This window comes from Taurulus bubalis, assembly GCF_910589615.1.
Source record: "Taurulus bubalis genome assembly, chromosome: 7".
NCBI classification, from domain to species: Eukaryota; Metazoa; Chordata; class Actinopteri; order Perciformes; family Cottidae; genus Taurulus; species Taurulus bubalis.
Window position 1 is genome coordinate 1,230,745 of NC_136595.1, and position 26,588 is coordinate 1,257,332.

General features: G+C 44.8%; 1 protein-coding gene across 1 annotated transcript in view; it reads left to right on the forward strand.

Annotated features, from left to right (window-relative positions):
- Positions 1 to 26,588, forward strand: part of ptprfa (protein tyrosine phosphatase receptor type Fa) — a gene marked incomplete at its 5' end in the record, with an annotated part of 188,492 nt that overhangs the window by 110,681 nt on the left and 51,223 nt on the right. Inside the window, 2 exons of the mRNA XM_079220647.1 lie at positions 5,452 to 5,673; positions 21,442 to 21,599. Of these exons, the coding sequence (XP_079076773.1) occupies positions 5,452 to 5,673; positions 21,442 to 21,599 (380 nt within the window). The remainder of the gene's footprint in view (positions 1 to 5,451; positions 5,674 to 21,441; positions 21,600 to 26,588) is intronic.

Here is a 26,588-nt window from a genome sequence, read left to right on the forward strand (position 1 = left end):
CAGGTATGTCGCCGTTCAAGTGTGTGTTTGGTTACCAGCCCCCTGTTTTCGCAGAAAACGAGCCAGAGGTGTCTGTACCCTCCGCCCATAGTCCTGAAAGTCCCGTCCAAGAAGCTGGCGCCGCGGTTCGTGGGTCCGTTCCCCATCACCAAGCTCATCGGCCCTGCAGCAGTTCGACTCCGCCTGCCCCGATCCCTCCGTGTTCACCCCACCTTCCACGTAAGCCGGGTCAAGCCCGCCAAGGAGAGTCCGACGGTTCCAGCCACTGCCCTCCGCCGCCCCCAGAAGTGACAGAAGGTGGTCCGGTGTACAAGGTCAAGCAGTTGCTGGCGGTTCGCGGCCGGGGCAAACAGTATTTAGTAGACTGGGTAGGATATGGCCCTGAGGAGAGACAGTGGGTCCCGTCTCGCTACGTTGTCGACCCTACCCTCATCACAGACTTCCATAGGGACCACCCTGACCAGCCTGGGCCGTCAGGAGTCGGCCCTAGGAGGGTGGGGGGGGGGTACTGTCACACCGCGGTGAGGGCTGTCTTGTCTTGGGTTTTTGTCTCGTAACTTCCTGTTTTATTTTGAAGCCTGACTCTCCTCTTGTTTCAGGTCACTTGCCCTTCCTCATGTGTCACTGGTCTGATTGTCTCCCCTGATCCCTGAGTGGTTCCACCTGTTCCCCACAGTCGTAGTTAGATTTTTCCCGAAAGTTTTTGTGCGTAAGTTGTTTTTTTTTTCCTGTTTTTCTTCCCTCCTTCGGGAGCGCTTCATGTTTGACGGATTAGTGAGAGAGTTGTTTTTGATCAAAGGAAACAATAAAGTGCGCCGGTACGAATATCCCCTGCATCTGGGTCCTCCTTTTAGACCAGGCCTGACAAATTTAATATGGTTTCCCCATTCCCACGGCTCTGATAGTCTCCTGGTAGGCAGGAGCCTATGCACTGTTTTTTTAGCAGTGCATGAATACATAAAGTACTTTGTGTCTGAAATGAGAACATTGTGCACCGTGGGGAACGCCTGTAGGTTAAGACAGAGACGAATGTGTTTGGTGTCAGAATTAACCCGTCTCTCAGAGTGGGAGGATGGTCCACAGTTTCAGGACGAGGTTTTTGACCCTGCAGATAATTGTCCAGTTGGAATATTGCAGATGAGCTGTTGTGGAGGGTTTTTATCTCAATAGTTAATGTTGAGTGTAGAACACGGGGAACGTTTCATGCTGTTATTTAGTGAAAGAAAGCACAATATAAATATATGAGAACATCTGTCTGCTCTTCTCTATAACCTCTCCATGTGACCTGTCATCAGTGTATTATTTCCACAAAGCAATCATGGACTCAGATACGTCTTCGTTAGGAACGATAGGATGGGAGGAACACTGTTCATAGCTAGAATAGAATAGAATACTTTAATGTCATTGTCAAAAACAACGAAAAACAGTGTAGCAGCTCTTACAGTAAAGACAAACATTAAAAACAACAGAGAGTCATAGGAATCCAAATACTTCATTAATGGTGAAAGTCCATTTTACTGGTCAACACCTCCTTCTATTTGTTGGATAAAAGGTGAGTGTATATCCCAAAATATGAATGGACAAGAATGACATTGCAATGCTAGGCAAGTGGCCTTGTCCTGCTCTGCGTACACTCTTCTTTGATAACTGGGTAGAGTGGGTGACGTGGGGTCCCTTGTTTGCTTGGCCCGTTCTGTAAAAGAAAGGATTAATGTTGAGCTGAAAAAAGGTTATTGTTGGCTGTGAGGGAGTTGGGTGAGTGCTCTTATTTTAGAGAATGACTCGATGACTGAAGGGCAACGTTTATCCACTGGCTGACCAATGAAAACAACTCTTATCCCACTGACACGACTTCTAGTTGGCATTACGACGTCTCAGATTCACTCTTGGGATTATGTTTGTCTTCGCTGTGCCTGGGCGGAAGATTAAGTACTGAGTCATCCCTGCTCCTGGAATGTAATACAACCACTGAGGGATGCAAGGTGTCACCAAAGTCATCAAGTTTTCGTTTGTATTGGCAGCAGCACTGAAGAAGAGCGCTCCTCTTTTGCTGCAAATGTATAGACTGTAATTACAGCCTGTCAGTGAACATCCATTAGCCGTGTGCTTGGTGTTTCACTTCCAAGGGCTTCTAACCTGCAGGTGAGCAGGCTGCTCTTGGTGCCGTCTACACTGATGGGCACATTCACAAAGAGCACATTGCGGTTGATGGTAGCGCCATGAGTTACCGGCTCACGCTCTGGTTCACAACAGATCTTGCGCTAATCATATCGAAGCACAAACACATCTATAAAGTTTTGCAGCAGCGTGAAATTTTCTGATTGAAATTAGAGGCAGAATCATTCCCAACAACTCCCAACAATAGGCCATGAGCACTGAAAACAGTGACACCACTTCTAGATGTGCTTTAGTTAACAACAACATTTAATGCATTGAGGCTCATTTGCATAGAAAAGGGATGATTTTGCACCAAATATTTGCACATTACCTCATTAATATACAAGTGCAAATAGCACAGGAGCAGAGAGAGATGCTATTTGCTTGGCAGGACCGTTCGGGCTGCACCCTTTGCGGTGCTTTGAGGTCACAGGGTTTCTTTTGGTCCCACATGGGCCGGTTTAGCAGTCCTTTTGTGTCTCCGCCCCCGAGAGCCGCCGGATCCAGCGCAAGGACAACACAAGCGCCGTCAACACTTCCCACAAGGATGGGTCCACTCCATTCTATTGTCAGTGCGAATGTGTTTACCGCCTCCTTTGATACGTTTTACATTTTGGTTTAGCAAAGGGAGTCAGTGCAGGGGCTTCCTGGTTTGAGTTTGATGGGGATTTAGCATTTAGATTAAATGAATACAGGACGAATCTCGGATGAGATTGGTGTGATTTCTCTCCCACACCTGGGTCACAGCTCATTGATTTGAGTTATTACAGTCAGACAACACATATGGAATAGATTATTGTGTGGATTTGAAATACACAGCATTATATGTAGCTGCCAGGCTCTGATGTCGTCTCTACCAAAAGTGAAGACCAAGCTCGGCTCCGCAGGGCGATCAGGCCCACAGGTGGATGTTGAGCTGGGCTTTCAAACGCTCTACGAACAGCAGCAGACGCCATGGCTGTCAGGTGACCAGCTGGCAGCCGGCGTGCAGAAAGAGAGAGCGCTGAGGGCCTTCATACTCAAACGGGTGCGTTTCATATATGAGGCAGCAAGAAGAGTTTGTATGTGATTGTAGCAGTGGACACGAGATGACTGCCAAAACACGATTGCAGGCTTATTTCATTTGTGGCACCTGATTTTGGCTTAGCTTAGCTAGCGTAGGACGAGTTGTCCTCTAATCACCTGTGCTAAGTCCCACCCCTCGGACGCAGACTGGCCAATCATAGTGTGGCATTGTCCAGATGTGACCAGGACAACTCCTGGGCTCTGCGCTGTAGACTCTCATCAAATCGCTTCAGAGTTTCTTCTTGTAATGCCGCAGTGCGTTTAGAGCTCGCCGTGGTTACGGTGTGTAATAGTGACACTCGTTACCCAGCGAGAGTGGAAAGAGACGCACGTTTCTCAAAGATTACGTTTCCACGTTTAAACCTGTGGAGCTAACATTAGCAGAGTACGTTAGCACATCGTTAACTAGCGATAGCACTTTATTCGCTACCGAAGGAATACTGAATGTCTCCACATGCGTTTGTTTTTTAAGGATTGTAACAGTGAATAAAGAGCTACGGTTACAGGAGGTTCGCTGTTGTAGTTCCGAGTTGCCTTGAATGTGCTCTTTGCCACATGGAGGTTCTTCTTCTTCGACCCGGTAAGACTCTCCGTCTGATTATCACTGTCTTCATTGACCTGCCAGGCTATAACTACATTTAGGGCCTCGCTGCTTTTGCCACTTCCATCAGCAACGGTTGTGACAAAGATGGAAGTATAACAAGTGCTGCATCCATCAGAGATGTCATGGATTAGATGAAACATGACATGTTCAGTTCTTCATTTAGGCCAAAGGGAGACATCTTCCTCTCTGTGGAGCAGTGGGTTAATAATGCAACCACCCCTAGAGGGTGGAATGTGTTCTGTTCCCCAGCGCTGTAGAGACGCTGCAGAGCATAGAGCCTTTAACAGATCTGTCCGTCCAACATGAACCACACCACAGAGACGGTTCAGCTTTTAGACGTTTTAGCTTTTAACGTGTGCTGCTTGTTGTTTATTAATCATTTTTTGAGTTTTTTAGCAGTGCATGAATACATAAAGTACTTTGTGTCTGAAATGAGAACATTGTGCACCGTGGGGAACGCCTGTAGGTTAAGACGGAGACGAATGTGTTTGTGTCAGAATGAACCCGTCTCTCAGAGTGTGATCAAGGGAGCTGAACTCATATCATCTGGAGATGGAGGGACATGGAGGATGGTCCACAGTTTCAGGACGAGGTTTTTGACCCTGCAGATAATTGTCCAGTTGGAATATTGCAGATGAGCTGTTGTGGAGGGTTTTCATCTCAATAGTTAATGTTGAGTGTAGAACACGGAACGTTTCATGCTGTTCTTTAGTGAAAGAAAGCACAATATAAATATATGAGAACATCCGTCTGCTCTTCTCTATAACCTCTCCCTGTGACCTGTCATCAGTGTATTATTTCCACAAAGCAATCATGGACTCAGATACGTCTTCGTTAGGAACGACAGGATGGGAGGAACACTGTTCATAGCTAGAATAGAATACCTTAATGTCATTGTCAAAAACAACGAAAAACAGTGTAGCAGCTCTTACAGTAAAGACAAACATTAAAAACAACAGAGAGTCATAGGAATCCAAATACTCCATTAATGGTGAAAGTCCATGTTGACAGAGTAGGAAACCATGAGGCTGAAAACTGAACTGATCACAATGAAAAGGATCTGGAACTAAATATCAGAAATGATATGTGAAGAACACATCCTCACACATTGTTATGTCATGTCATGTTGTGTCATGTTATGATATGTTGTGTCATGTCATCAACACTATTTCATGTTGTGCTATGTCATGTCATGTTGTGTTGTGTCATGTTGTGTTGTGTTATGTTGTGTAATGTCATGTTGTGTCATGTCGTGTTGTGTTATGTCATGTTGTGTCATGTCGTGTCATGTTGTGTTCTGCCTGTTGTGTCGTCTCATGTTGTGTCATGGCATGTTGTATTGTGTCGTGTCATGTTGTGTCATATTGTGGTATGTCATGTCATGTTGTGTCATGTCATGTTGTATTGTGTTATGTCATGTCATGTTATGTCGTGTCGTGTCATGTCATGTTGTGTCATATTGTGGTATGTTATGTCATGTTGTGTCATGTTGTATTGTGTTATGTCATGTTGTGTTATGTCATGTCATGTCGTGTCATGTTGTATTGTGTCATGTTGTGTCATGTCATGTTATGTCGTGTCGTGTCATGTCATGTTGTGTTCTGCCTGTTGTGTCGTCCCTCCAGCTCCTGGAGGCCAGTGCTGCCGGCGGTCCTGAGAGGCAGAAGAGACAGAGGAGGCAGAGCCAGGACGTCCTGCAGCCCTACATCGCTGCCAAGCTGGACGCTCTGCCCCAGGTCTTCACTCTGGGCGACGAGAAGACGTACGGCGGCTACCACAACAGAGCGCTGCCGGGCCAGCAGCAGTACCGCTGCTTTGTTCTGGCTGACCTGACGGACCACGAATCTGTGAGTGACCTCTATGTTTAGGAGCATGTGCAGCGGGCAGCTTTCATGAATTAAAGCTTCAGAGGTGGATGATGCTGGGCTGCATCTCCACTGCATGAGAGCACAAGGACACATTCGCTCACTACTCTCTGGCCGGTCGGCCTTCATCAGTCAGTGTTGAGGAGCTGGAGTATCAAGAGGGAGGAGATGTTGGTGATAAAATACTATTTTAATAACATTTCAGCAACTCTGGTAAATGACGCGTTGACAAAGGCCCACAAGCTTCACAGCTCTATGAATAAACATCGTACATGGTTTCATTCTGTTGTGTAGCTCAAGCTAAAGTAGACTTTATTTAATTAGCTCAAACTTCAACAACAATGTGGGTTCTTCACAGCTTAAAGGAATAACATTATGATATCATATTCATTTCTTCCTGATGTGCAATACAAATCATATACAAGTCAAATTAAATATATAGTAATAACATCATTTAATCATTAATCTTATTTAAATAATGTTAAATAATATAGGAAATAACAATCAAATGCAATACAAATCATATAAAATAACAATAAATCATATTGAAATAACATTCAAATGAAATACAAATCATATTAAATAACATTAAATATATATATATATATATATATATATATATATATATATATATATATATATATATATATATATATATATATATATAAAATACCCAAATAGAATGCTTTTACCTAATTTGTACTTTGACTTTTACTAATGATGCAGACGGAACACAGCAAACCAGATATTGTTTTTGTGGACGAGAGCGGGACAGAAACATGAGAGGAGCCAGCAGAGAAGGGTAGAAGACATTAAACGTGGTATTATAAGGCTGGAATACGACCGTTTGTTAAGTTTCCCTCAGTCAAGAGAACAATGTTTAGGTTTGGAATAGAATATTAAGAGAAAACTGCATGTTATAGAGCTGTATTACTGTATGTATGTATTACTAGAATAATAACAATATTTGACACAACATAATACAAACAAATCTGAAATGGAGCTCACACTTAAAGTGTAGCATTACATAATGCTACACTTTAATGGCAGTGTGCCATCTAGTGGTGAAGGCGCAGAATGCAACCAACTGAATTCGCTCTGCTGACTCACCGGGGTCACGCCTCGCTCTGTGGACACGTAGGGCTCATTCTAAGATCACAAAAACACATGTCTTAGCTTCAGGTGATTATACAATAATGAAGACATAGCTATGAATATCATATTTCATTTCTGCTCAAAAATCCCCAGAAATGTTACACACTGTGTCTTTTAAATAAAAAGCAAGAAGAAGGAAATAATAATATCAAGTTTCCTGGGAACCAGATGGACAGTCTGATCTGTTCTGCAGTGAAGTTGTTGTTTTTTTTATCTCATTTGTATTTCACACTCTCAGGAATACAGCCAGCCTCAACATGAAAGATATACTCCCCTACTATTAAAATCATCTCAGTCATCAGAGCTGCTCAAACTGACCAACATGTACTGAGACACCTCTGCCATCCCACAGCCAGATCATTGATCGTTGGAGGAATGAGTCTGCTGTCAGTCACAAGTCAAATTGAACATCAAACGGCAGTCGATGGAGCAGGAATCCTGATTCTGAAGTTATTCGGAGCCAATTGGAGGTTAACATCTTGCTCAATGTGTACAGCAGCCGCTCATCTTTACATCGGCCTGTTTATCCTCATGTTGACAGGATACATCACACATTTGATACTATGCAGCCTTGCATTGAGTGCAACTTTTGTGAAAATTGTATTTAACGATTGGGAAACTTGCCGTGATATGGTTCAGCTCTCTGGGAAGGCAGCGGTGTGTATTGTTGCTGCATTGGATTGCATTATATATGAAGGTGTTCTTGTTTCTTCTTCTCCACGCTCTAATGTGTTGGCGACCGAGATCAATGGTACCTTGGCAGAACCAAGCGTGGTAATAACACAAATGGATTCCAGGGGGTCTGACCGACCCGGCACCAATAGTTTCATGTCATGTCCTCCTCCTGCATCCTCAGAGCAGGGAAAGACCACGAGAGAGAGGACTGGATTAAGCTGCACGCTACCTCGCATGCAGCAGCGTCGTGTCAGGAAGAGTTCAACACCAAGGCTTCTGCTTGACACCTCCTGCCCTTTAATAAATCATAACCCTCCACCAGAGGACGAGGCTCAGGCCACGTGGATGGGGTTTTAATATGCGGATCTATCAGGGATCATTCCTCGCCTTTTAAAACCGTCAGATAGATGGTTCTCATGAAGCTCCACTCGCTCTCGGGGACTCGCTGCAGCGTGTCCCCAGGCCTCGCACCGCTGAATAAGCAGAGCAGAGCTCCTCTGCATTGTTTCTCCTCCTCGGTTTGTCTCTCTGTGGAACAAAGAGCAGCCCCTCAGTGCACACATGCCAGACACGCATGCATCTGCAGGTGTGTCTCTCCCGCAGTAATGAGCCCTGCGCTCATCCACAGAGCGCAGCATCTTCAGACTAATTACAATCGGTTCTATTCCTCATATGAATAATTTTCCCTCGTAGTATCTCTATTCAAATGGGTTAAAATTTGGTCCTGAAAGGCTAGAGCATGGGTATCGGTACTCCATACCTTTAAGTATATTCTTCAGTCAAAGGATACCTGCCTTACGCTTCCAACAACAAGGCATCTGGGAACCCGGTCACCAGCAGTCCCCGTTGTATGAGCGGTGATGAGCTAAGCAATATGACAATTCACATGATCCTTGGTTGAACCTCAGCTTCAAGCGGATCAGTGTGGATTCCGTCCCGGTCGTGGAGCAGTGGACCACCCTCAAAAGACTCCTGGAGGGGTCCTGGGAGTTTGCTCAACCAGTCTACATGTGCTCTGTGGACCTGGAGAAGGCTTTTCGTCCCTCAGGGGTTTTGTGGAGGGTGCTGTGAGAGCATGGGATGCCTCTCGGACGCCTCCCACAGGAGGTTTTCTGTTCACGTCCAACTGGTAGGAGACATTGGGGAAGACCCAGGACGCGCTGGAGGGATTATATCTCCTGGCTGACTGGCAACGCCTCGGGATCCCCCAGAATGATCTGAACATGTTACGGGTGAGAGGGAAGCCTGGGTCAGCCTGCTGGGCCTGCTGCCACCGAGACCCAACCCGGATAAGCGGCTGATAATGGATGGTATCAAATGAAGTACTCTATTGGTATCTGTATTAATTTAAGGGCACTGGCATTAGTACTGGCATCCTTATTCTTTTAAATGATACCCAGACCTAAGAAAAGCACATGTAAATTCTGGCTCAATACCTTTGAACCAGTCGTAGTGTTTACAGCGGCTTCGCATTCGCAATAACAATAAGGCCACTCCCACAACCACGCACAGCTATGAAGAGCTGTGCCCTGCAAGGAACTACACAGTCGCCTGTCTGTCCAACCCGACACCTAGAGGGTTATGCCAAAAGTGTTTGACTCAAACTTTGGATAAAATGACCGACTTAGAAGCTTCAAAAGTTATCTGATCTATCGTCTAAAAATCCTGATTCTTCAGGCGAGACCAATTTAGTGTTAAAATCGTACTTGATTCCGACAGCATCGGCCCATCTTTATAGTTCAACCGCATGTTGATAAGATAAAGAACGTCAACACAATCACAAGGACACTTGTCTTTGTTGCAATCTTGTAAAAGTTGTACTTCATGATTGTGAAACAATGTAGCAATGATGGTTCAGCTCTCTGGCAAGGCAGCAGTGTGTATTGTTGCTGAATTGGATTGCATTATATATGAAGGTGTTCTTGTTATTTTCTCCACGCTATAATGTGTTGGCGCCCTTGATCAATGGTTCTTTGGCAGAACGAAGCCTGGTAATAACAGAAATGGATTCCCAGAGGTTATCTGACTGACCCAGCACCAATTGTTTCATGTCATGTCCTCCTTTTCTTTTTTTAAATAGTGTTTTTATTGGAGAAAAGAGGGAATATAATACTCGAAATTTCACTCAAGCAACAGTATATTTATTTATTTTTATTTTTAAACCCTACCTCCCCATTCCACGCCTCCTTAATATTAGAGAGTTCCCATCCCAGTCTTATTGATAAACTTGTTGGCAGATTATTGTATTTGATATGTTTGAATTTAGCTTTTTTGTAAACGGTATATGTAAAGAAAATATCAAAATAGATTTTTTTCACTTTATTTATTTAAAATTTCAAGAGAAGCATTCAAGTGGATCCGTTCCTGGTTTGAGGAGTACATTTGATAATGTAAGGTAATTGTAACATAATTGGTCAAGTTTGACACAAGATTTAGAACATTTCTGAAAGGACAGTAGAGATGTTTTTTAATAAAACTCTTACTGGTCATCTCGCCGAAGAATTGTTCTGCATCATCTGAATGGAATCAGTAATTTATTGTAATCATAAGGGTTCTTCTGGGCTGTCTTTTAAGTCAGCACTTATCATTGGTTTATTGAAATTGCTAAGAATATTAAGCATGGTCGATGTTATCCAGGATTTCTAATATATGTACGTTTGTATAATACGGGCTATCCGGTCTTTGTACGCCTGCAGTAGGAGCTGTGTTCGTATCCTCGGTAGTAAGTCAGACACGTTCCCGGTGGGTGTTGGCCTCCGCCAGGGCTGCCCTTTATCACCGGTCCTGTTCGTGACTTTCATGGACAGGATATCTAGGCGCAGCCAGGGGGCGGAGAGGATCCGGTTCGGGAGTCTCGGGATCGCCTCTCTGCTGTTCGCGGATGATGTGGTCCTGTTTGCCTCCTCGGATTGTGACCTCCAGCATTCACTGGGGCGTTTTGCAGCCGAGTGTGAAGCGGCAGGGATGAGAGTTAGCGCCTCCAAATCTGAGGCCATGGTGCTCTGCCGGAAACCGGTGGATTGCTCCCTCCAGGTGGGGACAAACCGCCTACCCCAAGCGAAGGAGTTCAAGTATCTCGGGGTCTTGTTCACGAGTGAGGGTAAGGTGGAGTGGGAGATCGACAGACGGATCGGTGCGGCTGCAGCAATAAAACAGGCGCTGTACCGGTCCGTCCTGGTGAAGGGGGAGCTGAGCCGGAAGGCGAAGCTCTCCATTTACTGGTCGGTCTATGTTCCAACCCTCACCTATGGTCACGAACTCTGGGTCGTGACCGAAAGAACGAGATCTCGAATACAAGCGGCCGAAATGAGCTTCCTCCGCAGGGTGGCCGGGCTCACCCTTAGAGATAGGGTAAGGAGCTCGGACATCAGGAGGGAGCTTGGAGTCGAGTCGCTGCTCCTTCGTGTCGAAAGGAGTCAGCTGAGGTGGTTCGGGCATCTAGTCAGGATGCCTCCTGGACGCCTCCCATTAGAGGTTTTCCAGGCACGTCCAACTGGTAGGAGACCCCGGGGAAGACCGAGGACACGCTGGAGGGATTATATCTCCCGGCTGGCCTTGGAACGCCTCGGGATCCCCCAGAATGAGCTGGAAAGTGTTGCGGGTGAGAGGGAAGCCTGGGTCGGCCTGCTGGACCTGCTGCCACCGCGACCCGACCCCGGATAAGCGGCTGATAATGGATGGATGGATGGATGTATAATGGTTGAATGTGTCATTTTAAATGAGTCCATCAGTTCTTCCCGCAGTGATACGACAAGCTGGTTCGGATTTAAGCTGGCATGCTTTATCACTGTTAATAGTAGTTTCTTTTTGACGAAGGTAAATATTCAGTCTTTTGTGTTGATACAAGGTCATGCTGAGCTTTTAGATGAAGCCTTTCTTTGTGTAGTTCTGGTGATGGCTTTGTGAAGTATTGTTGTATCTGGTTTCCTTATTGGATCAATGAACTCTTGCTGTTTCTGTTTTCTGGTTTTTATTCTGATACGGAGTAATTTATGATCCCTCTCCTGATTACAACTTTCAGTGTCTCCCAAAGAGTGGATGGTGAAATAGAGTCAGATCTATTGGTCAGCAGAACATCAGCCATTGTATTTGCTCTATGTGTGCAGAATTGGTTGCCAATACAGCGGTGTTAACTTTCCAGGCAGCACAATGCACTACAACGAAAGTTCAAATAAGTTCAGAGATGCTTGGTCAGATTCCACAATGGCCATTATTCTGTCTTCTTTATTGCAGTAGGAGCGTTTTATCTATGAAACAATGGGTTAAAGTCTACTCTGCTTTTTGAGTGATGGACATGTGAGAAAAAAGATAATTCCTTTTTCTGAAGCCGAGGTTGAAAGGTCCAAAGGTCCACAAAGCAACTTGATCCATGAATTGCCATGTGGCATTGGCCATTGAAGAGGGCTCTCCTGTAACCACACCATTGGTATGATAAGCCTTGTATTGTCAGAGAAAACCTGAATGTGCAGAAAGTGTGGAATTAATCTATCACTTATAAAACATACATTAAATTCACTCAGTCGGCTTTGAGAATTATCCACAGTTCTTTGTATGGTTTCACAAAGGTTCAAAAGGTTCTAAGTGATTGTTGGATGAGGAGGGAAAGACCTTTTCCCTAACTGGCATAGTTTGAACAGGTCCTCCACTAGTTCCCTCGTGTTCCCTGAGCTCTCCGTCTCACCTTCTCTTGGGGTCGTTGGAACCATTGATACTAGCTTGCTATCAATGGTTGATTGTTCCATTGTCGACTCAGCATTCATGTGTTTCTATTTGAGGTTACTCATTGTAGGTCCATGAGATAAATGACATACTCATTATTTCTTTATATTCTTAAATTGGGTCGACGCTCTCCTCTCTTTGTCTTACCCAAAGTCTCTAAGGAAGACCTTTGACAAAGATTTGTTATTCTATCTCTTTCCTTTTCCGAGAGTCATGGTTTTAAATCAATGGAGAAATCAAAGAACATGATCCTCACTGGGCTGCCAGCCATATCCGGGTGGTCTGCAGGGGGTCGAGTGCTGGTTTGGTCAGGGGCCCGAGGTAGGTGAGTCTGTCAAGGGTTTCCATCACCCAAAAACCCCCACCATCTACGTCAGCAGATCCAGGGCTAGCACTCGGGGCCAATCCCATTTCCTATTTTTACACTTAGAATCGTCCCCCATGAAGTGGGGCAGTCCTTTGAGACCCGTTACGTCATCAGTAGTCTTCGCTGGCGTTCACCACAGACAGAATAGCGGTGCTGGACCAAAGTACAATGTTGGGCGCCACATGCCATCCGCTTGGCGAAATGCAACATGGAAATACGTAGAATGCGGGACTGTCATTCAAAAACATGAGCTAGAGACATCGGCATGTCTATAATACATTGAGATGACATGAAACAAAGATAATGCAATATTATAATTTCGAAACCATTATTAACGATACAAATACGACTAACTTTTGTAACACCAGCGTTGCAGACATGAAGTAATGACCTTTCATCTGACTGTGGGTTCTTGTGGGTTCTTGTGGGTTCTCTTATCTTTAGTTGAGTCAGTGGGGGACTATGTAGGAAATGTTGAGGTAAAACTCTGAAAGGAAATCCACTTCACATACTGGGTGTGCGGTTTCTTCTAGGAACCATTTGACATACAAAGGAACTTGTCCTGCGTTTGGACTCGACGCTCCAGAAAGATGCGGCTGATATAACTTGTGTCCGTCTTCTTTCAGTCCTGGTAACCGCCGCCCCGTTCTCAGCCTTCATCAAGAGTGTGTAGTCTTGGACACTGATTGTTTCATTGTGTTTAGTACATAAGAACAGAGCAGCAAAGCTCGGATTCGTTACATGACACTCTGCTGAATGGGATTCAAGCCTGGACAAAAATAGAAACCTAATCACATTCATTGAAAAACGGAAAGTGAGCTTAGCTTTTATTGCTACTGCAAAGCTGCTGGCAGAGTGGAAGGAAGAAGGAAGGGGGGATGAAGCAAAAGGGCACTGCGGCTCTCTGCTGCTAAACAAGTTGGGACGTGTGAAATTGGATAAAAGAAAAAAGGCCAAATAAACAGTGTGATAACTTGGAGCAGAGGAAGGAGGGGGGTAGTGAGCCCAGCAGCTTCCTCTGAATGCCGGGCCCTGTGGGAGTGGCAGAGAGGTGAGGAGAAGAGCGAGAGGTGGAGAGAGAGCGAAGGAGAGGGAGCTTAAGGGGAGATAAGTCGGGTAAGAACGGGGGAGGGGGGCACCTGAGGGAAATGCATGGACGTACTTGGGAAGGCGGGAAATGCGGCAATCATCGGAGAGAGAATGGGCTTGGATGCCGGGATGAGCTTGTGGTGTAGGAGGGATGCTGAACCTTGAGGAGGAAAGAGAGAGGGATGGCAGAGCGGAGGACTGGGGAATGTGGGAAATACGCTGAGCCCACTGGATAGGATCCAGTTTGTCATATTACAGGAGCGGCGGGCGGAAGGCTCCGGCTGAGGTGGAAATCTTGAAGAGTTCTGGGAAATAACAGAGCTGTCAAAACGCATTAGAACCACACATTGTTTCTGCTTATTTTATAAGTCAGGGGCTCTTTTTCTGGTGGGAGATTATGGACAATGGAAACAACAGTGAGATGTTCATCCTCCCACTGCTATTAATCCACTTCTTCTTCGTCTTCGCACAGCCCACCTCCTCATAGCCAGCCTGGAGCAGCGGCACATTCTTCACCCCTGAAGGTTTGCTATCTATCAGGAAGCGTTGCTGAGATTAATCACCTCCAAACGCTCCCCGAGATGTCCTAAATATACTTTACAATACGCTTCTGTGCCGCCTAAAAGCCGTGAAAACTGTCAATTGGAAAAAATAAGCTGAGGAGGCCGATGAGCCGAACATGTTATCAAGCTCCACCTTTTGGCTGTTGGTTTCCTCTCCAGACTATTCGAAGATTGCAGTGATTCAGAACAGTTCATGAAGGCACGAGCAAACTCTGTTGCCCCAATGGCAGATCACCACACTGATATGTATTGTTCTTGAGGGACAAGCTTGGACAAGCAACTTATTGTGACCTTTAATTCGTTGGACATGACCTAATCTCTCGGGATACTAGGTTGCTTCTTTGGACAGCTGGCCGCACCGTCACTTTGAGGACCCTGCGGTCGCTCATCTCTCGTTGGACAAACGCTAAATGAAAGCAACGTGTTGGGTGTTCAGTGTTTCTACAGTAAGGCCTCAACAATAAAGCACAGAATATGCATAATATTCAGTGGAATAGAGTGAAACATTCAGTACGTGAGCATCCTCGTAGCCAGAACAGGAACCCGCTCATTAGAATGTTGCTCCACAGCGCCACTAATAAAGAAATTCCACAGGGCTCCTTGAACATCTTTGCTCACTGGCAAACACCTTCCTCTAGTTGATTAAACCCCTTTCATCAAGGCAACTCCACTACTTAATCAACAACTTTATTCCACTTGACTACAAGCTTCATTCCTCTCACCACTGCTCTATTGCCTAAAAGAGAAGAGGGAGAAAAAGTGAAGCGATGCTATCCGGGTGGCATGCAAAAAAGAGAAGATAATTAAAGCTTAAGGTTTTTAATGAGAGGAATGCACGTCTGCGGATGCACTACAAAAACATCTTTACAAGTCATTTGGTCTCAAATTTAGCAGCAATGCTTATTCACGCCTGTGGGGAGACGGGCAGCTTCAGAGGCTCATGTTGGACTCTCTGGATGCTACAGGGACTCACTGTCGCCTCTTCAGGGAGTTAGTGGTACTACAGGCGGTTTAGTGTGCTCGTCACAACACGGAGACATCTCAGGCGTGTAACCTCTTCACATTCTGATGATAGCGGTTCAGTTGTGGAATCTTTAAACACATTGCACCTCTAAGATGGAGACTTATAAGGATGGGGATCAGAAAAAGTAAGCTATGGGTTGGGCCAACATCATCAATAACCAATCAAATCACCAGAACTCCCTCCCAGTTTTCCTACTGATTATGTGAGGATATTTGAAGTGTTAAGACATTTCTACAGTAAATTCATACAAGAAAAACTCACCACAATGCCATGTTTGTTAAGTATCTGGATGTTCACCAGAAAAGTTATCTAATTTTTTACATCTTCTTATATTAAATATGAGAAAAAACCTGATTCTGAATCAGGTTTCCTGTACCTTTTCTTTACCTTTTGTAAGCTTTCGCTAGAATACAGTGAATACATCATGTAGTGTGTTTTCCAGGCACTAGATGTACTGTCTGCGTAGATTTGAATGCGTCTGGAAGCGCCTCAGGCCATGGAGACTCATGACGCATCGGTTTCACTTCAGGTTCTACAACATGACACATGTTCAACAAACGTCCTGCAGCCTCAAAGGTCACGGATAATTAATCGATATCACGAGCTCAGCGAGAGCGTCGGGAGTGAAAGGGTGCGTGGAGACGTGTTGAAATTAATGAATCAATAAGGAAGCAGAGCGGCCGCGGGGTGACATTGTTTTTAACAAGCAGCACGTTCTTCAGCCTGTTTACTGGGATGTGAACGGCCTCAGTGGGATGTGAACGGCCTCAGTGGGATGTGAACGGCCTCAGTGGGATGTGAACGGCCTCGCTGGGATATGAACGGCCTCACTGGGATATGAACGGCCTCAGTGGGATGTGAACGGCCTCGCTGGGATATGAACGGCCTCAGTGGGATGTGAACGGCCTCGCTGGGATGTGAACGGCCTCAGTGGGATGTGAACGGCCTCAGTGGGATGTGAACGGCCTCGCTGGGATGTGAACGGCCTCAGTGGGATGTGAACGGCCTCGCTGGGATGTGAACGGCCTCACTGGGATATGAACGGCCTCAGTGGGATGTGAACGGCCTCGCTGGGATGTGAACGGCCTCACTGGGATGTGAACGGCCTCACTGGGATGTGAACGGCCTCGCTGGGATGTGAACGGCCTCAGTGGGATGTGAACGGCCTCGCTGGGATGTGAACGGCCTCACTGGGATATGAACGGCCTCAGTGGGATGTGAACGGCCTCGCTGGGATGTGAACGGCCTCACTGGGATGTGAACGGCCTCAGTGGGATGTGAACGGCCTCGCTGGGATGTGAACGGCCTCAGTGGGATGTGAACGGCCTCGCTGGGATGTGAACGGCCTCGCTGGGATGTGAACGGCCTCACTGGGATATGAACGGCCTCACTGGGATGTGAACGGCCTCACTGGGATGTGAACGGCCTCGCTGGGATGTGAACGGCCTCAGTGGGATGTGAACGGCCTCGCTGGGATGTGAACGGCCTCACTGGGATATGAACGGCCTCAGTGGGATGTGAACGGCCTCGCTGGGATGTGAACGGCCTCACTGGGATATGAACGGCCTCAGTGGGATGTGAACGGCCTCGCTGGGATGTGAACGGCCTCACTGGGATGTGAACGGCCTCACTGGGATGTGAACGGCCTCGCTGGGATGTGAACGGCCTCAGTGGGATGTGAACGGCCTCGCTGGGATGTGAACGGCCTCACTGGGATATGAACGGCCTCAGTGGGATGTGAACGGCCTCGCTGGGATGTGAACGGCCTCAGTGGGATGTGAACGGCCTCGCTGGGATGTGAACGGCCTCGCTGGGATGTGAACGGCCTCACTGGGATATGAACGGCCTCACTGGGATGTGAACGGCCTCACTGGGATGTGAACGGCCTCGCTGGGATGTGAACGGCCTCAGTGGGATGTGAACGGCCTCGCTGGGATGTGAACGGCCTCACTGGGATATGAACGGCCTCAGTGGGATGTGAACGGCCTCACTGGGATGTGAACGGCCTCGCTGGGATGTGAACGGCCTCACTGGGATGTGAACGGCCTCACTGGGATGTGAACGGCCTCGCTGGGATGTGAACGGCCTCAGTGGGATGTGAACGGCCTCGCTGGGATGTGAACGGCCTCGCTGGGATGTGAACGGCCTCACTGGGATGTGAACGGCCTCGCTGGGATGTGAACGGCCTCACTGGGATGTGAACGGCCTCGCTGGGATGTGAACGGCCTCGCTGGGATGTGAACGGCCTCAGTGGGATGTGAACGGCCTCGCTGGGATGTGAACGGCCTCACTGGGATATGAACGGCCTCAGTGGGATGTGAACGGCCTCGCTGGGATGTGAACGGCCTCGCTGGGATGTGAACGGCCTCACTGGGATATGAACGGCCTCAGTGGGATGTGAACGGCCTCAGTGGGATGTGAACGGCCTCAGTGGGATGTGAACGGCCTCAGTGGGATGTGAACGGCCTCAGTGGGATGTGAACGGCCTCAGTGGGATGTGAACGGCCTCAGTGGGATGTGAACGGCCTCACTGGGATGTGAACGGCCTCAGTGGGATGTGAACGGCCTCACTGGGATGTGAACGCCTCGCTGCCTCACAGTCCAACGTACTGCCCTCTCACAACATGGAGGCACAAGCTGCAGTCACTGAACCACATGACTCCTGGTTCATCTTCATCACACTGCCAACACCCAGCTGGTTGCACATCTGGAGGGAAGCTCACCAATCAGGATGTAGAGGCGAGTTTTCTTTGACGGTGGCCTTTTGAAGAACACAGTGATTCTATTGGAGGGATCCAGCACCTTCTGTAGAAGACAGGATGCTCCATGTTGACCGTTCTTTTGTTGCGTCGCCCAACGTGTCGCCAGCAGATCACGCATTGTTGGTAGCAGAATGTATATTTTATGGGAGAAGTGATTTCCTCTGACGATACGATCATCTTATTGCTGGAACGCATGACTGCTCTTATGTGTTTACAACAACAGAACATTACAAACGTTTTTATCCTAAAATTACATCTTTATCCTTGTTAATGTTTTACTCTAAGATTATGACTTTATTATCATAATATTGGGACTTTTTTCTTGTAATATTAGATCTTTATTCTCGTAATATTAGGACTTCATTCTCATAGTAGGAGGACATTATTCTTGTAATATTAGGACAATATTATTGTAATATTGGGACTTTATTCTTGCGCTATATATATATATATATATATATATATATATATATATATATATATATATACTCTTTAGTTTATTAAAACATGTTTGTGATAACTGACGGGAACAGACTTCTGTTCATATGTATGCTTATTGTCGTAATTCATCGTTGCATACGTTGCTTTTGGAAAGCAATAATCAACAAACTAAATGCTTCATTGTGGCCGGCGGTGACGCTGCATTTAAAACATAGAGCGTCGCTTACCCAATTTTAAAAGGATTGAAGCATAAACGCGCTCATCGTGATGGCTGGACAGTAATTAAAAGAAGCGGCAGCCTCATGTAACATGAGGTCACTCATTGACACAGAATATAGCAGAATGACTCAAAGTCAAACAGCACCTGGCCTCCTGCGGTGATCGTAGAGATGCTTCACGGGAAACCAGCCGGGTTCCTCGCTGAGAGGAAGCGTCACTCGTGCAACAGCAGGGCTGTTTGTAATGCTTAACATCATGTTAAATAACTTAGAGAGTCTACAAGCTCTGAAGTAATGAGGATGTAAACCATCGCTTCAAACACTGAGCCCAGAAACTACACGCGTGATATGATTCAACTCTCCGGAGCATGTAGGATCTCTTGTCATACTTCAGCTTCAGGTGATGGTATTAAAGTAGAATCACCCGTTAGGTATTAATGCACACATACAACACTAACATGTTTGATATAATTGGTAACGCTTCTACGAGAGCTAAAGATACTTTCATTTGAAAGAGTCCTGGATAATAAGCTGCTTCTCAGACATCAAGTGTCTGCTGCGGCAGTGCTGCCATGCTTCTAATGAGGTCAGGGGAAGAGTCCAGAAGGCCTTGTGAAGCTGTTTGCATTATTAGACATGTCCTCACTGATGCCAATCCTCCACTGTGCTTCCTCCTTCCTCCCCGTCCTCATCTTCACAACAAGCCCTCACTCCCACATCAGCTCACAACAGCAGCCGGCCTCCATCTGTCTCACCTTGTGTCCGCCGCTTCCTAACCACTGTCACAATTAACCAGCTGCCTTCCCTGAATCAGCCTGCCAACACTGTGTGTGTGTGTGTGTGTGTGTGTGTGTGTGTGTGTGTGTGTGTGTGTGTGTGTGTGTGTGTGTGTGTGCAGGACTTAAAGCTCCTCCATACTCTCATTGGAATCCTATCTCACTAAACACACACCCACTAGTGTCCAAATCTAACAGTTTGGGTCACCTGTTCAGGGCTGCTAAACTGAAAACTGTATCGCTGCCAAATGGTTCATCACAATATATCCCTGTTGTTTATTAGACGTTAAAAAAAACAAGTTGATTTCAAATTGGTTGTTGGTTGTTTGATACAGGGCCATCATTTAGCCATGAATCGGTTGGTCCGCGGAGATAAGGGTTGGTCTTAGAGATAAGGGTTGGTCTTAAAGATAAGGGTTGGTCTTAGAGATAAGGGTTGGTCTTAGAGATAAGGGTTGGTCTTAGAGATAAGGGTTGGTCTTAAAGATAAGGGTTGGTCTTAGAGATAAGGGTTGGTCTTAAAGATAAGGGTTGGTCTTAGATATAAGGGTTGGTCTTAGAGATAAGGGTTGGTCTTAGAGATAAGGGTTGGTCTTAGATATAAGGGTTGGTCTTAGAGATAAGGGTTGGTCTTAGAGATAAGGGTTGGTCTTAAAGATAAGGGTTGGTCTTAGAGATAAGGGTTGGTCTTAGATATACGGGTTGGTCTTAGATATACGGGTTGGTCTTAGATATAAGGGTTGGTCTTAGAGATAAGGGTTGGTCTTAGATATAAGGGTTGGTCTTAGATATAAGGGTTGGTCTTAGATATAAGGGTTGGTCTTAGAGATAAGGGTTGGTCTTAGATATACGGGTTGGTCTTAGATATACGGGTTGGTCTTAGATATAAGTGTTGGTCTTAGATATATGGGTCTTATATGCTCTTATATTTGTTCTTCATGATGGGTTCTAGGCAGAGCCCTCTGAAAGGGTTCCAGGTTGAACCTTTATAAAAGGTTCTGCCAGGGACCAAAAGGGTTCTCCTATGAGGACAAGCAGAAGAACCCATTGTAGTTGGCACTTTTATTTCTAAGAGTTTGCTTTGAGGAAAATGGCACTTCATTTTGGGACACATCTTTTGAATTAGTTGTATTATGTTGACAAAAATGTATATTTATTTGACTCCTTATAGACATTTGAATGTTTCACTCATGCTAGAACGTTTTGTCCTCAAGACGTTGGGGCTGCAGCTGTGTCGATGCCGTCTTTGATGTGACATGGTACAAGTGTTGTTCTCATGTTTCACGAGGTCAGCAAAAAAGGGATTGGGAGTTGTTGATACCACAATGTAATATAACTGACTGTCCAGTAGTTGCTCTTCAACTGGAATCATTTAGAAGAGAGTAATACAAAACTATCCCTTCAAACCGATTCACACATTAACCCTGCACTCGTTCCACTAATAGCCTATAAACACCAAAAATAGCCGATTGAAAGTAAGGTGAGTGTGACTCCATACAGTAGATAGCCCTTTATAGTATAGCACCTTTTAGCATAGCTTTATGTAAATGTCTGCTTTAAAAAGCTGCTTTGTTGCTGCTTCTTAACCTTTTCTTTGTGGCTTTATGGATGCATTTGGTTCATAAATCTGTCCGTTGATGTTTCACATTTCAGCATCATTTTTGTTCTCTCGTGACTTCTTTTGGCCAAAGTGAGAGAACCAGTTTGTAGAGCTTGTACTCATAAGAGTATGGAAGGCAAGCATCATCTTCATTTATCTTCAAAAGATAAAAGGTACCCTGTGGAGTCTTGACCTCTCGTAGTGCTGAACCCCAGGAGAGTTTGACGGTATTGTACTCTATGAGCACAAGCGTATAGAGTACATTACCGTCATACTCACAGTAGCATACCCTGATCTACTGTGTTGTGTACAACTCAGGGACTGAGAACTGACTCTGGATCATCTCTCTGGTCATTTGCAGACGTTCGCGGCCAGCCCGTTTTCTGAGCCCATCATGGTGAAGCTGCACAGTGGGATGACCCGGCAGACGGAGGACCCGGAGATGCTGTGGGTGATGGGTCCGGTGCTGGCGGTCATTCTCATCATCATCATAGTCATTGCCATTCTGCTCTTCAAGAGGTGAGTCTGACGGCAAAAACTGATCCCTCCTGTCCCAGAGAGAGACTATCTGTTAAAAGCCGTAATTAGACAGATAGTCAGTGGAGTCTATTTGTTCCACAGTGGGCTCTGAAGCGTGAGGGCAGACAAACACTCGCTACTCACACTAAGCATTGCCCACTGAGCCACGGCCATATGCATCAGTGCTGATGGGAAAATAAATCAAGAATACGGCTTGGGCTGACGTTTGTGTCCTAACTGGCCAGTTGACAAGCGTGAGGACTCAGTGGTCAGCGGCGGTTTAAAGCAGTCAATAAAGAACGGTTTCACAAAGTGTGGCCACAACCACAAGAAGTCCTTGATAATACAGTCATCATACAGAAAACATATGGGTGCAGTAGTATGTGAGATTAGCTGTGGGCGGACAGACGGACAGATACACAGGCACGCACGACCCAACACATCGTATCCTCCTCAATAGAGATTCCTGTAAAGCAAAGACCATGAACAAAGAACCCAGTGGTGGAGAGCAGCGCTTACATCACAGCCTCAGTCTATAAATCTGGAGTAAGGAAAGATATTTCATATATGTTGTACAGTCCCTAGATATAATTAAACTATGTCTATGTTTGGAATACAATCAGATGACTGCATTACAATCTGTTCAGGTTGCAAAAAGAAACTCCATGTTTCTGGATAAATATGTCATCTATATTTGATTTTCAGTTAATATAAAAAAATGTATTACCATAAAGTATAAGTTCTCCATCAGTGATGTTGTTTTTTGGATGATAACCAATCTACTGTAAATGTAAATAAATACAGGAAAGAGCCCGACTCTGAAACCAAAGCTACCGGCGTGATAGTTGAAGAGACTTTAAAGTATTTAAAATGCCTTTAGCGGTGGTGCGGACGTCTGTCATCAAGAGGGACAGGACCGTCTCAGTGCACCCTGAAGCCGTTCACTGTGTTCCTCTTCAGCGTCCACAGACACCTGCAGCCTCTCCTTCAGCACAGCAGATGACGAGAACACTTTACAAGAGTCAGGCACCGGGAAACGGCCCGAGTGGGTGTTTAGTAGAGAGAGACAGACATTTGTCTTCGCCGAGCGAGCCTGAAGGCATCGGCCCTCCGCAGCATCTGGGCCCCGCGGCGCCGCTCTGCAGGCTAACGGTTGGCTCGTACTTCCTGTGCTGGGATCAAACATCTGGAGCGGCTGACGGGCTTCCTGATGGCCGCTGCTCCGCTCAGTGGAAACACGCCTTTTGTCCTTTACTCATTCTTCACTCTTTTTGCTCGTTCACGTCACGCGTTCAGGGAGGCCTCTGCAAAGCCGGCCCAGCATGTTCATGAGTATATAATAGTTTCGCAGATTGAGGTTTCCATTTATCTTTTTACACTATAAAAGTAAGTTTACCTTCAGCTGGGTAATTCATCACAAAGAATCCCAAACTAAAGTTGACTTTTCCATTTAAATAAGACTCTAATATAGTGCTAAAAATAGTTTTTCAATAACAAACTCTGTTGAAGGAAAACACTAATTTAAAAGGCACTGAGTAAAATTGGTTTGTAGTTTTGAATTTAGTAATATTCGAACACTTAGCCATCGGTTTTGTGTTTTCGACATTACTGAAGTACCAACATTACTGAAGCACCAACATTACTGAAGCGCCAACATTACTAGTACCAACATTACTAGTACCAACATTACTGAAGCACCAACATTACTGAAGCACCAACATGACTGAAGTACCAACATTACTGAAGTACCAACATTACTGAAGCACCAACATTACTGAAGTACCAACATTACTGAAGCACCAACATTACTGAAGTACCAACATTACTGAAGCACCAACATTACTGAAGTACCATCATTACTGAAGTACCATCATTACTGAAGTACCAACATTACTAAAGCACCAACATAACTAGCACCAACATTACTGAAGCACCAACATTACTGAAGTACCAACATTACTGAAGCACCAACATTACTGAAGTACCATCATTACTGAAGTACCAACATTACTGAAGTACCAACATGACTAGCACCAACATTACTGAAGTACCAACATTACTGAAGTACCAACATTACTAGTACCAACATTACTGAAGTACCAACATTACTAGTACCAACATTACTAAAGCACCAACATGACTAGCACCAACATTACTGAAGTACCAACATTACTGAAGTACCATCATTACTGAAGTACCAACATTACTAAAGCACCAACATAACTAGCACCAACATTACTGAAGCACCAACATTACTGAAGTACCAACATTACTGAAGCACCAACATTACTGAAGTACCATCATTACTGAAGTACCAACATTACTGAAGTACCAACATGACTAGCACCAACATTACTGAAGTACCAACATTACTGAAGTACCAACATTACTAGTACCAACATTACTGAAGTACCAACATTACTGAAGCACCAACATTACTGAAGTACCAACATTACTAGTACCAACATTACTGAAGCACCAACATTACTGAAGTACCAACATTACTGAAGCACCAACATTACTAGTACCAACATTACTGAAGTACCAACATTACTGAAGTACCAACATTACTAGTACCAACATTACTGAAGTACCAACATTACTGAAGCACCAACATGACTTAAGTACCAACATTACTGAAGTACCAACATTACTGAAGCACCAACATTACTGAAGTACCAACATTACTGAAGTACCAACATTATTGAAGCACCAACATTACTGAAGCACCAACATTACTGAAGCACCAACATTACTGAAGCACCAACATTACTGAAGTACCAACATTACTGAAGTACCAACATTACTGAAGCACCAACATTACTGAAGTACCAACATTACTGAAGTACCAACATTACTGAAGTACCAACATTACTGAAGCACCAACATTACTGAAGTACCAACATTACTAGTACCAACATTACTGAAGTACCAACATTACTGAAGTACCAACATTACTGAAGCACCAACATTACTGAAGCGCCAACATTACTAGTACCAACATTACTAGTACCAACATTACTGAAGCACCAACATTACTGAAGCACCAACATGACTGAAGTACCAACATTACTAGTACCAACATTACTGAAGCACCAACATTACTGAAGTACCAACATTACTAGTACCAACATTACTGAAGTACCAACATTACTAGTACCAACATTACTGAAGCACCAACATTACTGAAGTACCAACATTACTAGTACCAACATTACTGAAGTACCAACATTACTAGTACCAACATTACTAGTACCAACATTACTGAAGCACCAACATTACTGAAGCACCAACATGACTGAAGTACCAACATTACTAGTACCAACATTACTGAAGCACCAACATGACTGAAGTACCAACATTACTAGTACCAACATTACTGAAGTACCAACATTACTGAAGCACCAACATTACTGAAGTACCAACATTACTAGTACCAACATTACTGAAGCACCAACATTACTGAAGTACCAACATTACTGAAGCACCAACATTACTGAAGTACCAACATTACTGAAGCACCAACATTACTGAAGTACCATCATTACTGAAGTACCAAAATTACTAAAGCACCAACATGACTAGCACCAACATTACTGAAGTACCAACATTACTGAAGTACCATCATTACTGAAGTACCAACATTACTAAAGCACCAACATGACTAGCACCAACATTACTGAAGTACCAACATTACTGAAGCACCAACATTACTGAAGCACCAACATTACTGAAGTACCAACATTACTAGTACCATCATTACTGAAGTACCAACATTACTGAAGTACCAACATGACTAGCACCAACATTACTGAAGTACCAACATTATTGAAGCACCAACATTACTGAAGCACCAACATTACTGAAGCACCAACATTACTGAAGTACCAACATTACTGAAGTACCAACATTATTGAAGCACCAACATTACTGAAGCACCAACATTACTGAAGCACCAACATTATTGAAGCACCAACATTACTGAAGCACCAACATTACTGAAGCACCAACATTACTGAAGCACCAACATTACTGAAGTACCAACATTACTGAAGTACCAACATTACTGAAGTACCAACATTACTGAAGCACCAACATTACTGAAGTACCAACATTACTGAAGTACCAACATTATTGAAGCACCAACATTACTGAAGCACCAACATTACTGAAGCACCAACATTACTGAAGCACCAACATTACTGAAGCACCAACATTACTGAAGTACCAACATTACTGAAGTACCAACATTACTGAAGTACCAACATTACTGAAGCACCAACATTACTGAAGTACCAACATTACTAGTACCAACATTACTGAAGTACCAACATTACTGAAGTACCAACATTACTGAAGCACCAACATTACTGAAGCGCCAACATTACTAGTACCAACATTACTAGTACCAACATTACTGAAGCACCAACATTACTGAAGCACCAACATGACTGAAGTACCAACATTACTGAAGTACCAACATTACTGAAGCACCAACATTACTGAAGTACCAACATTACTAGTACCAACATTACTGAAGCACCAACATTACTGAAGTACCAACATTACTGAAGCACCAACATTACTGAAGTACCAACATTACTGAAGCACCAACATTACTGAAGTACCATCATTACTGAAGTACCAACATTACTAAAGCACCAACATGACTAGCACCAACATTACTGAAGTACCAACATTACTGAAGTACCATCATTACTGAAGTACCAACATTACTAAAGCACCAACATGACTAGCACCAACATTACTGAAGTACCAACATTACTGAAGCACCAACATTACTGAAGCACCAACATTACTGAAGTACCAACATTACTAGTACCATCATTACTGAAGTACCAACATTACTGAAGTACCAACATGACTAGCACCAACATTACTGAAGTACCAACATTACTGAAGTACCAACATTACTAGTACCAACATTACTGAAGTACCAACATTACTAGTACCAACATTACTGAAGTA